Source organism: Protopterus annectens, chromosome 6.part1, assembly GCF_019279795.1.
Source record: "Protopterus annectens isolate FY-2018-M chromosome 6.part1, PAN1.0, whole genome shotgun sequence".
Lineage (NCBI taxonomy): Eukaryota > Metazoa > Chordata > Ceratodontiformes > Protopteridae > Protopterus > Protopterus annectens.
The window spans coordinates 36799441-36815724 of record NC_056738.1 but is presented as its reverse complement, the minus strand read 5'-3'; the positions used below and the strand labels follow the sequence as shown (position 1 = coordinate 36815724).

Genomic DNA, 16284 nt, shown 5'->3' with positions numbered 1-16284 from the left:
AGATTGTAAAGGAGCATCTAAAATCCTTGTTTTAACATGTTCAGACAAATTCTGATCCCTCAGCCAGGCATGCAAGAACAGTCCCAGTGGCAGCCACCCTAGACGAGGCCTGTACAGCATCAAAACCACATTGCAAAGAATGCTTACCCACCTGTTCAGAAACATGTACTAAAATCTTGCAACTCTTTACAATCAATACCTACTGCCAGAGCATCAACCTTAGACTTCAATTGTGAAAGGAGATAGTTTTGGTATTTCAACATGTGAAACTGACAATTCAGAGCCCTCATAGCAAGAGTGGAAGAAGTATAAACTTTCTTTCCCCATCTATCCAAGGCCCTAGCCTCCTTGTCTGTAGGAACCGGATTCTTAATAACAGAAGCCTTAACACCCTTAGGCCCCTGGCTAACAGTTTCTGGGTCTGCCCTAGGACCCTTAAAAAGATATTTATGAGCTTCAGGCACCCTGTAATACCTATCCGGCTTAACAGGAGCAGGAGGCAAAGAATCAGGATTAAGAGAAGCCTCTGTAAAAACATCTTCCACTACATCCAAAACAGGAGGTATAGCCAAAGGCCTATGCTGGGGTAAAACAGAAATTCCTAAGCCGTTTCCTGGAATCAGAGAAATCCTGACCCTCCCACTTAAAATGCTCCCTCATGGAATGAAGAGTTTCTGAAAAAGAAAAATCCTCAGGAGGAGTAGCAGAAGGAGTAGAATCATCCACATCAGAATCAGAATAAGGAGAGTACTCCTGTAAGTCTTCAGCCGAAGACTCTGAAACATCTGAAGCTTGCTCAAAACCCCCCAGCTCAGGCTCTACCCTAGGCCTCTTAGCAGGAGGGGGCATAGAACCCCTAATTAAAGTAATCAAATCTTCTGCCATTTTAAGCATATGCTTCCTGGGCATAGTACTTGAAGAGCTAGGGGTAACACCAACTGAAGCTAAACCTGGCCTGCCCTTGGGAGAAGCCTTAGAAACAGAAGGAGAGGGCCTAGCCACCTTAGGAAGGGAGGGGAGTATAGTAACCTGAGAAGCCCCCTCAGCCTGACTTGCCTCCTGAGAGGCCACATCTTGCAATAATAAGGTCTCACTGGGAACACAAAGAAATCTCCGTGGAGCCACGGCTCCACACAGGCGGTTCTTCTAACCTAGGCTTAACTGCCTTGTCCTTGCGCTTGAGCATCCGGCGGCATTTTATAATTGCACCGCTTCCCAAAGACTAACCTTGCACAATCCAACCTTCTCTTTATAGTGCGTTTATTAAATCTAGCACAAGAGCGACAGCCAACAACGTCGTGCTCAGGCCCTAAGCAAGGAATACACAAAGTATGATAATCTCTATGCGGTATCTGTTTCCCACAAGAAAAATTATTAACTTTTTCTGACATCCGGTAAATGACTGAGGCAAGAAAAACTAAAATATTAGCCAACTTTGAACTCGGTCTGAAACTTCTCGAACAATCTCAGAACGCCAACCGGCACTTGCAATGCTGCTTCTGCATCGGACCATGACTGAGGATATGGCGCGGTCATGCGCATTTGTACCCTGCAGTTAAATGCGCCCTGACCTTTGATATTCGGGCCGACCGTGGACAGCGGACTACCCAAGTGTCAGGACTGCAGCAATGTGAGATGAAGAACATCACTCTGTTATCTCCAATTTTCAGTATTTCTCTTTTTGCTTTAATTTTGTCAAGATCAATTCTTTCTGCTGGTATGACTGCATCTTTATTAATACAGGTTTTGGGTGCTTTCTAAGGACAGTTCTGGGGTATACATATGATGTGTCCTTTCAATTAACATTTCCTGCTGTGCAGCACCAGTCCAGTTGCTTATTTGTACATTTATAATATGAATACAGTCTGTTCCTTCCAGTTTCTCTGGTACAGCAGAAAATTCCAGGTTTTTCCTATACACTCTTTCTTCTAACTCTCTATTTTTAAAGCAGCTCTTCTTCAGAAGCTTCATGCTCAGACAACTTTTTCTTCATTACAGCTTCTGATTTTTGGAGTTTTATCTGTTCATCTGAATAACTAGTTAAGGTTCCTTCTATTTTTTCTAGCCTTTTGTCATTTGAGTTGATATATTTCTTCAATATTTAATTTATTTTATACAACTCTGAGTACATTTGATTGTTTTCCAATAAACTACTGGAGGCCATCTCCTGGACCAAAGCTGAAACTTGAACTACTTTTTGTCGAACAGCTGCAGGATTCTTCACTGAAGGTGTTTCTCTTCAACTTTTGTGGTTGATTTTCTTTCACATTCTCCAAATGTCTTCTTTGCTGGCATTCAAGCACTGTAATTAATGGACAGTGACTGAATTATAACCAAATAACAGTTGCAATATCCCTTTTTTTCTCAGTTTCTGTTTTCACACTGGGAGAGCTTAAATTAAGCCGTTGCTTGATGTGCAGGCATCTTGGAAGACTCTCATGTTTTATGAACTTTTGATGTTATGTCAGAAGATTCATGTCCAGAGGGAAGAGGCTTAACTGTAAAGGAAATGATCCAGCAATGTAAATACCTTTAGTTTCTAAACCAGGGGAAATCAAAGATACTTAAATACATAAAGTAATGTAGATAAACTAAGCAGAAACTAGCACCAGACACGTAAAACTTTAAACAAGAAACTACCCTAATAACAATTCCTGACCAGTAAAGAATGCCCAGCAGAGATATTTGCAATTTATTCTTGTTCTTTGCTTGGAAAATTTTGGCTGAATGGAAGCTAAGTGAAAATTTAGCAAAACCCGTATTATACCAAAAGAAACAGCATGTCTATGCAAAATATTTCACACACTGGTTCAAGTAAATGGCATCAAACAATTGTGGAATTTTTACTTGTTGCAAATAAAATCTTGTTTTGGGAGCCTCTAGTAGTTTTGGAATATGGCTTGAATTATCTTGTTCAGGATTTCCTAGTTGTAAAACGGAACACTAGGTCTGAATGCTTCAGAGAATTAGAGTGTTAAATAAGATCAGAAAATGTTGCTAAATCCCAAACTCTCACTACTTCTCAGGACAAGTTGCAGGAGTGCATTCACCCCCTTGTTTTTTCAGTAAATCACTACCATGCTGTTTTTACTGATTTCCTTAGAGAGATAAGAGGATGAACATATCACAGAGCATTTACAACTGCTCTAAATTCAAAAACATTTATATGCGAGGATTGTCCCCAAGGGTTCAATAATATTAATGTCTGAAATTAATTTCTATAACAAAAAGTGCGTCATAATCATCCATGCTACAAGACCCAGAGATAAACGGCACCCCTTTTAATGGTGTGGAATGTGAAGTCACACAGCTAAGTCTATTTTCTCAAGCTCTAAAATCACAATCTTGTCATCAGCTGGCAAAGTGTTTTGACCACTGTAATCTAAGCTTTCACTACAAAGAAGGGATTCAGGTTGCTAGACCCACATAGAAATGTCTCTCTTTCTAAATATGTGGGATGTAAAGCCATACAACTAAGTCCCCATTATTAGGCTATAATGTCAGAATCCTGTCACCTAAGCAAAGTGCTCTGACCACTATAATCAAGCCACCAATGAACAGAGGCCAGGGAAGCTATATTAATGGTCGCAGGCATTAGCTATAATGCCTTGAAAATATTCTTGAAGACTTCTAGCTCCCAGAATATTAAGAAAGGAAAGCTTTGACATTGGAAGAACTGGAAACTAGGGTCAATAATAACTACCTGGGAACAGGAGCATAGCTAGGTTGGGATAAGAAGGGCAACTGCCCCAGGTGCAAAGTGCTGAAAAATGCAATCAGCTGATCCTGATCACTCTTTAATGCAATACTGGTTTTAAAAGCAGGTATTGCATAGGCTCATAGGTTGGTACTAGGCTATCTGCCCTAGGGCCTATACAAGCCTAGCCATAACAATTCCCTGGATATTTCCTCCCACAATATTTACTTCCCTGAACCCCTGTCTAGCAGGGTGGCTGACGTGATCCCCGGGGTGAATTTCCTATCTCCCATCCAATCGTCAAGGTTCCTTTTGAAGAGGGCCAAGGAGGCGATCTGTTTGACATGTATGGGCAGTCTATTCCAGAGTACGGGGAGTCTCTGGGTCAGGAACCTATCCTTCCAGCATGTTTTGTTCATTGTGATGACAAGGTTTAGATCCCTGGAGCGTGTGGATCTGAGGGATTGGAATTTCTTTAAGTGGAGCATGTCCAGCAGCTCAGGGTTTGACATGGCCTTGTATGTTAAGCAGTGATCACCTCTGAGTAGACGATATGCCGCAGAGTATAGCTGGAGTCTTTTTAGATGGTCAGCATAGGGCATCTGCTTTAGGCCTGTGATTCTTTTAGTGAGGTACTTATGTGGCCTTTCCAGCTGTTGCAGATGTCTTGTGAGGTACATACCAAACGGGGCATTGTATCCTACAATGGGTCTAATGAGGGATGAGTACAGTAGGACAATGACCTCCTTTCTTCTGGATTTTATTTATTTATTTACTTTATATTTGATTACTGGGTTGTTCTGACTGGGCAATCAGCGGCCCATTTTCAGCAGAGACCTGGGAAGAAAAGCTCCACATAATGACAATCATAAAAATACAAAATACAAAAATATAACAGCTTAACATACATGATAAAAATACAAATACATCTGTGGTCAAACCTGCCTGCTGTAGCACTCCATGTGTGGCCTAGAGAGTAGGAACTGCTTACTGCATTGTATCAAGCAGTTTGCTACAATTTAACAGTAAAAAAACTTTTTTTTTAACTAAAACTTAAGCTTGCAGCCAGGCAGTGTATAAACTGTGGCAACTGTTTACTACATTTGTAGCAAGCAGTATGCTACAGTTTAAACAGAAGTTGTTTACAAAAAAGCAAAAAACAAAATATGAGTGTCGTAGTGTTCCATGCAGGAAGGATCTAAACTGTGCTACATTTGTAGCAAAAAATTTGCTATGGTATAAAAAGAAATTTTCTTTGTTTTAAACTAAAACATGAGAGCTGAATCACTCTGTGCAGGCAGGTGTAAACTGTAGCAAACAGTCTGAAACAGTTTAAAAGAAAAAAAATATATTTTTTTAAATTAAATATGTTACAGGAAGGTTGGGGGCAGGGCACAAAAACAGGACCTGAATGGCTGGGGTGGAGAGTGGGGGCATGTCATGTATCTGGCCACCTGGTTGGTGAACCACTAGAAGGAACATCCTTTTTTTTTTTTTTTTTTTGTTTTTATTTGCTGGTAGGGGGCCATACAATTACAGTCAAGTGTTGTTTTTTTTTGCTCTTCACTTAAAGAGCTGAGGCGCTGATTCATAGTACCTGCCCATGGTGCCAGCTATACTTCTGCCTGAGATTGATAAAGTGGGATCTAATAAAAAATTATAATAATGCCCAAACACTTGAAGACATAAGAAAATCTATTAATGGTTCTTAATTTGCCAGAACAAAAGAACTTTCCCTACACTATGTCAGTGTTACAAACCTTCACAATAAAATGCACAGTGAAAGATGAAGAAGCTGATGGGGAGTCATTTTGATGGGTAGCCTGATTTCTTCAAGCTCTACAACTGAAGCTTCTTTTTTTGAACATCTACAGTATATGATGTTTAAGTTGGTTGTGATAGTTTTGCTTGGTATGGTCTCATGTGTGATACAGCTGAAACACAAATGCAACATTGCAGCTACTATTCTTGAAGCCAGTGGTGCAGGACTTGACCTCGTCACCTAAGAAGTTGTATACTGGACAGACTGAATTCACTGTCTTTAGCCAGGAATATTGAAGGAAATAAATGCCAATAAAAGTACAGGACAATGACAAATAATAATGAATTGACTACATAACAGCAAAATCACAGTGGCTGGTCAACAGAAAGCCAGTAAAAGGCTTCCAAGGCTTTATTGTTTTTTTTTGCTGTTGGAACCAGATAATGTGTCCAACAAGTCTTTTATGTGCAACCCCAAGTGTCTGAAATGAACTACATGACTGACCACATGCAACATCAACAAAACTGCTGGGTAGATTTTCAGTGTATGGGCTGAGTACCTGCCTAGATCACTAATCTAGAAAATGCTAAAGTAGTTTCACATAGTTTTTTGTCAGGAAATGCAACAGTTTTGTACAGCAGAAAATTTTTAAATTGTCTTCACAGGAACCAGTGGCTGATGTTCCACAGCTCTCCATACCTCCTTCAACAATTCCTTTATGGCTGGTATAATATAAAGTACCCCTTTTATTAACAAAGCAGTAAATACATGTCTAACGCAACACTTGCTTGTGTTGTTTATCTATAACTACTTCAGTGAAACTTACTATCTACAAATGGTCTGAAGAATACATCAATAACCAGACCAGTCAAGTGAACTACAGTGGGATAAAGCTTTGACTATGGTTCAGGTTACCTGGGCTCAATGCAGGGTGTGACTATCCTATGGGGTGGGAACAATGGGGCAGGGCAGATTGGATACTGCCACAGCCACTCAGAGGACGGGTAGTGATTTAACTGTACAGTTTGACAGTGGGCATTGTCAGTGAATGTCAGTACCATTAATATACTCCTGTGTGACTTCTTAGTACTGCTTCAACAATATTTGCACTCTGGTTCTAAATTAACTTTAGAAACATTTTAATACTCTCGGCTACAAACACCAACCTTCTTCTTCTTTCGGCTGCTCCCATTAGGGGTCGCCACAGCGGATCATCTGTTTCCATTTCTTCCTGTCCTCTGCATCTTGCTCTGTCACATCAACCACCTCCATGTCCTCTTATCACCACACCCATAAACCTTATCTTAGGCCTTCCTCTTTTCCTGTTACCTGGCAGCTTCATCCTTAGCATCTTTTTCCCAACATACTCTGCATCCCTCCTCAGCACATGTCCAAACCAATGTAATCTTGCCTCTCTGGCTTTGTCTCCAAACCTTCCAACCTGGGCTGACTCTCTAATATACTTATTCCTAATCCTGTCCACCCTCATCACACTCAGTGCAAATCTTAACACCTTTAACTCTAACACGTCCAGTTCGGACTCCTGCCTTTTTGTCAATGCCACTGTCTCCAACCCATATAACATAGCTGGTCTCACTTCCCATTTGTAGACCTTCCCTTTCACTCTTACTGGTACTTGTCTGTCACAAATCACTCCTGACACTCTTCTCCACCCACTCCATCCTGCCTGTACTCTCTTCTTCACCTCTCTTCCACACTCACCATTACTCTGAACTGTTGATCTCGAGTATTTAAACTCATCCACCTTTGCCACCTCTACTCCCTGCATCCTCACCATTCCTCTATCCTCCCTCTCAATTACACACATATATTCTCTCTTAGTCCTGCTGACCTTCATTCCTCTTTTCTCTAGAGCATATCTCTACCTCTCCAGGGTCTCCTCCACCGGTTTCCTACTCTCACTACAGATCACAATGTCATCTGCAAACATCATAGTCCACTGGGACTCCAGTCTGATCTCATCTGTCAACCTGTCCATCACCACTGCAAATAAGAAAGGGCTCAGAGCTGATCCTTAATGTAATCCCACCTCCACCTTAAATGCATCCATCACTCCCACCGCAGACCTCACCACTGTCACAGTACCCTCGTACATATCCTGTACCACTCTTACATACGTCTCTGACACTCCCGACTTCCTCATACAATACCACAACTCCTCTCTAGGCACCCTGTCATATGCTTTCTCTAAGTCCACAAAGACACAATGCACTCCTTCTGACCTTCTCTGTACTTCTCCATCAACATTCTCAGAGCAAACATTGCATCTGTAGTGCTTTTTCCTAGCATGAAACCATACTGCTGATCACTAATCACCACCGCCCTTCTTAACATAGCTTCCACTACTCTTTCCCATAACTTCATGCTGTGACTGATCAATTTAATCCCTCTGTAGTTACTACAGCTCTGCACATCACCCTTATTCTTTAAAATCGGTACCAAAACACTTTTTCTCCATTCCTCAGGCATCCTCTCATTTTCCAAGATTTCATTAAACAATCTAATTAAAAACTCCACTGCCATTTCACCTACACACCTCCATGCTTCCACATGTATGTCATCTGGACCAACAGCCTTTCCATTCTTCATCCTCTTCATAGCTATCCTTACTTCCTCCTTGCTAATCCACTGCACTTCATGATTCACTATCTGCACATCATCCAACCTTCTCTCCCTCTCATTCTCTTCATTCATCAGCCCCTCAAAGTACTCTTTCCATCTGCTCAACACACTCTCCTCACTTGTGAGTACGTTTCCCTCATTATCCTTTATCACCCTTACCTACTGCACATCTTTACTAGCTCGGTCCCTCTGTCTAGCCAATCGGTACAGGTCCTTTTCTCCCTCCTTAGTGGCCAACCTTTCATACAACTCATCATACGCCTTATCCTTAGCTTTCACCACCTCTCTCTTTGCCATGCACCTCATTTCCTTATACTCCTGCCTACTTTCTTCATCTCTCTGATAATCCCATTTCTTCTTCGCCAACCTCTTTCTCTGTATGCTCTCCTGTACTTCCTCATTCCACCACCAGGTCTCCTTGTCCTTCTTCCTCTTTCCAGATGTCACAACAAGCACCTTTCTAGCCATCTCCCTTAATAACTTTGCTGTAGTTACCCAGCTATTTGGTAACTCTTCACTGCCACCCAGTGCCTGTCTTAACTCTTCCCTGAACTCCACTTCACAATTACCCTTTTTTCAATTTCCACCATTTGATCCCTGCTGCTGCCTTCACACTCCTCCTCATCTTCTTCTTGATCACAAATGTCATCTTACAAACCACCATCCTATGCTGCCTAACTGCACTTCCCCTGCCACCACTTTACAGTCTCCAGTCTCCTTCAGACTGGCCCTTCTACATAAGATATAATCCACCTGTGTGCATCTTCCTCCACTCTTGTATGTCACCCTATGCTCCTCCCTCTTGTTAAAATATGTATTCACCATAGCCATGTCCATCCTTTTTGCAAAATCCACTACCATCTGACCTTCTGCATTCCTTTGCTTAACACCATACCTACCCATCACTTCCTCATTTCCTCTGTTCCCTTCACCTACATGCCCACTGAAATCTGCTCCAATCACCACTATCTCACCCTTGGGTACAGTCATCACCACTTCATCCAACTCACTCCAAATTTTTTCTTTCTCATCCATCGCACACCCAACTTGTGGAGCATATGCACTAACAACAATCATCATTACACCATCAATTTCTAGCTTCATAAACATCACTCTATCCGACACTCTTTTCATCTCCAAAACACTCTCAGCATACTGTTCCTTCAGGATAACCCCTACACCATTTCTCCTCCCATCCACACCATAATAAAACAATTTGAACCCACCTCCGATACACCTAGCCTTGCTCCCCTTCCATCTGGTCTCTTGCACACACAACATACCAAACCTTCCTTCTGTCCATCATATCAGCTAGCTCTCTCCCTATACCAGTCATACTGCCAACATTCAAAGTTCCAACCCTCACAGCTACAAACACCAGTGAATGCTTTAATACTATTATAGCCTTGCACAGAAATCACAAAGAGAAAACATTGCTTCTTTTTTCTTCATAATTAAACACCTTCTTTCTATTTATACCACCCACTTGGTCTGCATTTTAGAATGTTCTAATTCATGAAGTGAGCCACAGAAACCATAGCCCCCTGTCCCCTTTCTCAGTCAGATTTTTCTTAACCTGAGCCTTTGTGCTTGTTCCTGTTTTCATGTGCAAATCTGAACTTTCAAACAGTAATATATTTATGCATTTTTATTAATTTTAAGATACCCCATGGACCATGCCTGTTTCCAAGAATGACCAAGAAGCTTTGGACTAATACTGTGATTTGTTCAAAGCAGGAACAGATCAAATAACTGAAAATAATTTTGTTGAAGTCTAGTTTTGAATATAGGAATGAAAGTTTAGGCAGGGGATATAAGAATGAAAGTTTAGGCAGGGGAGCATACACTGCAAAAAAGTATTTATCCCCTTATACAAGGGGTATAACCTAAGGGGCTAGCTAGGAAGCAGAAAGACAGCCTCCCTAATATAAAATAAATCAAATTCCCATTATAAAACTTTTCCAGAATGGTTATATGACTGAATTTATTTATTTATTTTTTAATAAGACTGTCTCATTACAAGAAATGAGGTTTAACCCAATGTCCTAAGAGCATTCAAAGCTACTCATGACTTAAATGGAAATTAGGGAAACAAACCCAGGTCATTTAAGAATATCAAAGCCGATTAACAACATACTAATATGACCTGTAGGATACACAGCAGCAAAATCAAGTTTCATATACCATAACTTAATCCTGATTCCCACTGTAAACCAAAGGAAATACTAAAATGTACATTACACGAAAAAATTATGAGTACACAGTAATCTGCAGATTATTTTGGCAACAAAATTCTAGACTTTTTTGTTCTTCCTTTCTAGTTCAATGAAATGGAATTACTGCATATACATTTATAAAAGTTTAACGCAAAGTAGTATGTACAAACTACAAGGTCACATTTCAGGATCATGAATCAAAATAGCTTTTGCTTGCATAATGTGTAGGAAAGTATAGACACACAAAATTTTATCTAATTCTGGCAAGTTTAGAATCACAGTATTTTATCTGGAGTCCAAACATTTTTAACTTTAGTCAACAAAGTTAAGTAACAAATCATTTCATTGTACCTTTGCAAGATGAATGTGTGTGTCAGGAAGTAGGTCCTTGTGATACTTTGCTACTAGACGTATCATATCATCATACATTTTATGCTTCTTATACATTGTTATTGCCAAGTCAGGTTCATCCATTGTTGCATATAATCTAAATAAACAGAAGACAACATGAGCATTTAATCAGAAGAACTATACTCTGACATTCCATTCAATACGTTCTGCATTCACATGCTTAGACTGAAGAAAACAGTAAAATGATAGTTCATAAGAAAAAAATAGTTGAATGACACCTTAAAGGGCATTAGTATTGTAATAGTCAATTCATTTGCTCCCTAGTGACAAGCCAAAAAAAAAAAAAAAAGACTGAAAACCCAGAGGTGAACAAATCTCAGAAATCACTCTTCCCCTTAAAACTTCTGTTTGCAAGTCCTCCCTCACCTACTCCTCTAAACTGATACATACCAACTCTTGAGACTGCCATACCTCGGAAAAAAGGGTATAGTGAGAGAAATGGCATCTCGACTTAGTATACATAAGTCCAATCTTATCGCCACTCAATCTCCGTATTTTGGGACTCGCTCTTCCGGGTCCCAACATTTCAAATGGCGACCCAGGTGCACTTCAAGTTTAAGCACTATAAACAAAAACTGACCAGTGGAAATCCTTCAGATTAGAAACAGTTCTCAGAAGCAAGTAGCACTCTCAACTGTCATCAATTGACATGACAGGATATAAAAAAAAAAAATGACAATAGAAAAATTCCAGTATTCAACTTCTCGCCTTCTTAGACAGTTTTCACCCTTCACTTTGAATCTTGAATATACATGAATTGAATGACATTAGAAGTCCCATGACATGAGGTAGAAAATTTTAAAGTGGAGCAACACCATCATACCCACAATCATAATCCACAATCATATGATGGATGGTCATTAGAAGTGCAAAATGTGTAAGCTGACTGGACAGAGCACTCTGCCTACCCATTATAAATACATCACCACCAATGATAAAAAGTTTGATACAATTAAAGAAGAAAATAGCTCAAGTGCATACAGCTGTAGCTATTAAAACAAACGCTACAGCCTCCATGTTCACTGCTTAGCTAAACAGAGAAACAAAACAGAATGAAAGATAACTGTTCACCCTCCCCATAGAAATATAACATGGAAAAAAGACACAAACTATTAAAAATTAAAGTTATGCACTCACCATAACTATACAGCTGTGTTTCCATTTATATTCTTCCTCAACGTATGGGTCTCAGATCTGACATGTCCAATCTCATTAGATTTTTGGACCAGAATCTAGAGCTCCTCCCTTTACCCATAATGCCCCTACCTTGCCAGATTACCTCAGATTGAGTTTGCTGCTGCTAAATACACCAGAAGGCATACATACTCAAAATAATAATTACAATCATAATAAAAAAATGCAATAGAGACAGAGTAGGGGCTCAAACTGTGAACAATGGTTTCCATATACCTCCTCAGGTCACTCCCAAAACATACGGACACATGGAAGGAGGGTGGGGGATTGAAGAAGAATGAAAATGGACAACACATATGCATAGTTATGGTGCATACAGAAATTTAATGTCCGATGTCATTTTCATTCATTCCTCAATGTATGGGACAGAGTTCCCAGCTACAATAATCTTGGGTGGCCCTCTTAGAAAGATATTCCTGATAACCACAGAGCAAAAAGCAGCCCTGTTTCTAGATATCATGTCCAACTTGTAATGAGCAATAAAGGTATGAGAACTGGACCAAGCGGCCACAGCACAAATATCATCAATTAAAGCTCTGGTCCAAACAGCAGATGACGTAGCCATGGATCTAGTCGAATGAGCCTTTGGAAATTAAGGTAAGGACAATCCTCTTACAGAATATATAAATAAAATGTAATCTATTATCCATTTAGCTAAGGTTACCTTAGATACTGTTTTTCCCAATTTGTTTTTAGCAAAGGAAACAAACAATTGATCAGTTTTTTCAAAATTCTTTTGTTCTATATAGGTAAAAATGAAGTTGTCTATGTACACCTAAAAGATGTAGCATGTATGCTCCCTTAATGTCAAATTTTGGAAAGAAGATTGGAACACTGATTACTTAATACATGTTTGACTCAGAAACAACTTTTGGAAGGAAGGAAAGGCTTTGTATGTAAGGTCACAATTTGTGAAAGCCAATTAAGGCATTCTTGACGACAGTGCTTGGAGTTCAGAAACTCACCTTGTACACATAATGGGAACAAGAAAAACTGTTTTCCAAATGAGACATTTTAGTTTTAACTTAGCCGAAGGTTCAAAGTGGGATTGGATTAAAGTTTGTAATAATACAGTAAGATCCCAGGGTGGAGTAGTGTCTCTTACTGGAGGTCTAAGCAGAAGAGAAAAGCCTTACAAATTTTAAAAGAATCTAGGGGGAAGGCATTGAAAGCATTATGTCCTATGTGGTGATTAGAGATGGCAGCAAGCTGGACTTTTACAGTGGAGAAACTGGCACCATCCTGAAAATTTTGAGCCAGAAAATCTAATACAGCAGGAATCAGTGCTGTAAAGGAATCTAGATTTCTTTGTTCTGCCCAATATGAAAATCTCTTCCATTTACAATTGTAAATCTTTCTGGTAGAAGGTGTTTGAGATGAGGATAAAATCTGATGAACTGGAGAGGAAAGACTAGACTGTCTAGCCATCATTGGAATTGGAGAAATCATGCAGTTAACTTGAGGCTTGAATGTCCAGATGAATCATTCCCATCCAACAGTAGATCCAGACTGGGGTCCACTGTCCAAGGTGGACACGAGATGAGACCACAAGAATGGAAACCACACCTGCTGAGGCCAGAAATGGGCAATGAGAATTACCTTGCTCTTCAATTATTGTGCTTTCTGGAGAAATGTGGGTATTAAGGAAAAGGGAGGATAAGCATACAGGTGACTGGGAGGCCAATCACGGAATACAGCATCTCTCAGTGACACTCCCTGAGGGGGAAAATAGGGCAAAGAAAGTACAGTTGTGTACACTTAGCATGACCGTAGATCTTCGAATGTATTCACTGTTGCAGTCATCACCTGTGGGTTATCCTTGCTGTGGTAGCCCTTGGCCGGCCCAAATACTAGAGTCAATGTTTATCTGCGACAGCTGCTGTCACTTGTGGACTGATGTCAGGCCATCAGTGATATAAAGCAAAGCAGCTGACACCATTACATCAGTTTTTCTTGCCCTAAGCAGTCAGAAGCCCAAAGAAATATGGCAAAGTGGTCCTGGTGGTTAAAAACCACCCTAAGAAGCTTATGTCTCCCAAAGCAAAGATGATATAAGGGGAAGGAGGGAGGGAAACCAGGACTGCAACAGTGATCACACTCAAACATCTACATTTATGGTAAGTGTACACAACTGTACTATGTTCGTGCTTCACTGTTGCAGTCATCACCTGTGGGATGATTCCCAAAGCTGAGGAGAGGGGTGGAAGGATTAGAGACCTAGGCATGGGTAAGTAAGCCCTGCAGAATTGCAGAGGCAAACCCTGCCATAGCCTTAGAGAAAAGAGGAAGGTGGTAATGCCTTGTAAAGGTATGGACTGAGATCCAGGTGGCAGCTTCCAAGATGTCCCTGGTGGGAACTCCTCTGAGGAATGATGTGGAAGTGGGGGCTGCCCCAGTGGAATGGGTATGAATAGACTTAGGGGGTGGTTTCCAATGTAATCTGTAGCAGAAATGGATACAGTGTAATATCCATTTGGAAATGGTTTGCTTGGAAATAGGCTTCCCCTCTGCCCCTGAGGCAAAGCTGACAAAAAGTTGGTCCACTTTCCTGAAAGGTTTAGTATGGTCCAGGTAGTATCTGAGCTGTCTGCACATGTCTAGTGAGTGCAGAATTCCTTCCCCCTTGTTTTGAGGGTTAGGGAAGATGTTGGGTAGATGAATGGCCTGGTTGAGGGTCACATTAGATACCACCTTGGGCATAAAGGAGGGATTAGTCCTCAGTGAGACTCTGTCTGCATGAAAAAAGATGAAGGGCTCAATGGCCATCAGTGCCTGAAGTTCTGAAACCCTTCTGGTTGAGGTGATTGCTAGTAGGAAAGCAGTCTTCCAGGAGGGGTATTTCAGTTCTGCTGAAGCAGCGGGTTTGAAGGGTGGTAAGGTTAGTTTTTCCAAAACATAATTCAGGTTCCAGGCTGGCATGGGTGGCTTTTGGGAGGTCTGATATTAGAAGCCCCTCTGAGGAATTGTTTAATCAAAGGATGTGAGAACAGGGGCTGGTCTGTATCAAAATGAGCTGAAATGGCTGAGGCGTGGATTTTAATAGAAGAGAAGGACAGGCCACTATTGAGTAACTCTGCTAGACAGTCCAGGATAAGAGGGACAGAAGGTTGTGAGGAAATGGTCCCTCTGGACTGGCTCCATGAGCAGAATCTTTTCCATTTCCCTGTGTAAGATTTTCTGGTGCTGGGCCTTCTGGCCTCTGAGATAATGTCTAGGACCTATTTGCTTAACAAGTACCCCTCGCTTGCCCTTAGAGTATTAGCCATGCTGACAGCTTGAGAGTCTGCAAGTCTAGGTGCAGCATCCCCACCCCCCACTTGAGTCAAGAGGTCTGAGATTAGGGGAAGCTGCCTTGGAGGGTGTGATGTCAGACTGCGCAGCAAGGGGTACCAATGCTGTCTGGGCCAGTCTGGAGCAATGAGGATGGCCTTTGGCCTCTCCTCCCTTATCATGATCAGTACGTTGGGGATAAGAGACAGGGGAGGGAATGCATACACAAATAGGGAGTTCCAGTGGAAGGTCAAGGCATCCACCTTCCACGTTACGTGGTGATACTCCCTGGTACAGAATTTTTTAGCTGGTGGTTGCGGTGTAAAGCAAAGAGATCCACCTCTGGATTTCCCCACTCCTGAGTGACTTGCAAAAAGATCTTTCTGTGGAGCTGCCATTTGTGGGGGGTCCAGTAAGTTTCTGCTTAAGTGGTCTGCCAGGGTGCTGTTGATCCCTGGTAGGTACTGAGCTATTAGGTGTAATCCCATGCAGGAGGCTGTCAACCAGAGGTTCATGGCTAGCCTGCACAGAGGGTAAGATTGGGTCCCTCCTTGTTTGTTGATGTACCACATTACTCTGGTGTCGTCTGTTTTGATAAGGGGGACCCCTGGCCTGAGATGGGGTTGGAAGGATGTCAGAGCCCTTTGTACTGCCATCATTTCCTTCTGGTTGATATGTAAGGGAAGGGGCTGGGCATCCCAAAGTCCTTGGGTGCATCTGCCTGCTAGGTGAGCACCCCAAACAATGTCTGAGGCATTGGTGGTGATGGTGTGCCCAGTATGGTGGAGGATGAAAGGAAGACCCTTGTTTTTGGCACAGGGCCCTGCCCACCAGAGAAACACAGCCCTTATACAGGGGATCAGAGGGAGAGAGGTCTCTAGAGGCTGTGAGTGTTGACACCAAAGGTTCTTTAGATACCACTGAAGCTTTCTCATGTGAAGCCTGACCAGAGGAATTAGAAGGATGCAAGATGCCATGTACCCCAAGGCTTGCAGGAACTTCCTCGCCGCAAGGTGACTTTTGGATGCCAGCTGGGTAAAGTAGAGAGGCAGGAAGCTCTGCTTTTCTGGGGATTGAAAGGCCATTTTGGA

At 41.5% G+C, this 16284-nt stretch overlaps 1 protein-coding gene across 2 annotated transcripts in view; it reads right to left on the bottom strand.

Annotated features, from left to right (window-relative positions):
* Nucleotides 1–16284, bottom strand: part of IFT172 (intraflagellar transport 172) — a 3348311-nt gene that overhangs the window by 1481458 nt on the left and 1850569 nt on the right. For both annotated transcript variants that reach the window (XM_044075467.1, XM_044075468.1), the window contains exon 28: nucleotides 10670–10805. In XM_044075467.1, the coding sequence (XP_043931402.1) occupies nucleotides 10670–10805 (136 nt within the window). The remainder of the gene's footprint in view (nucleotides 1–10669; nucleotides 10806–16284) is intronic.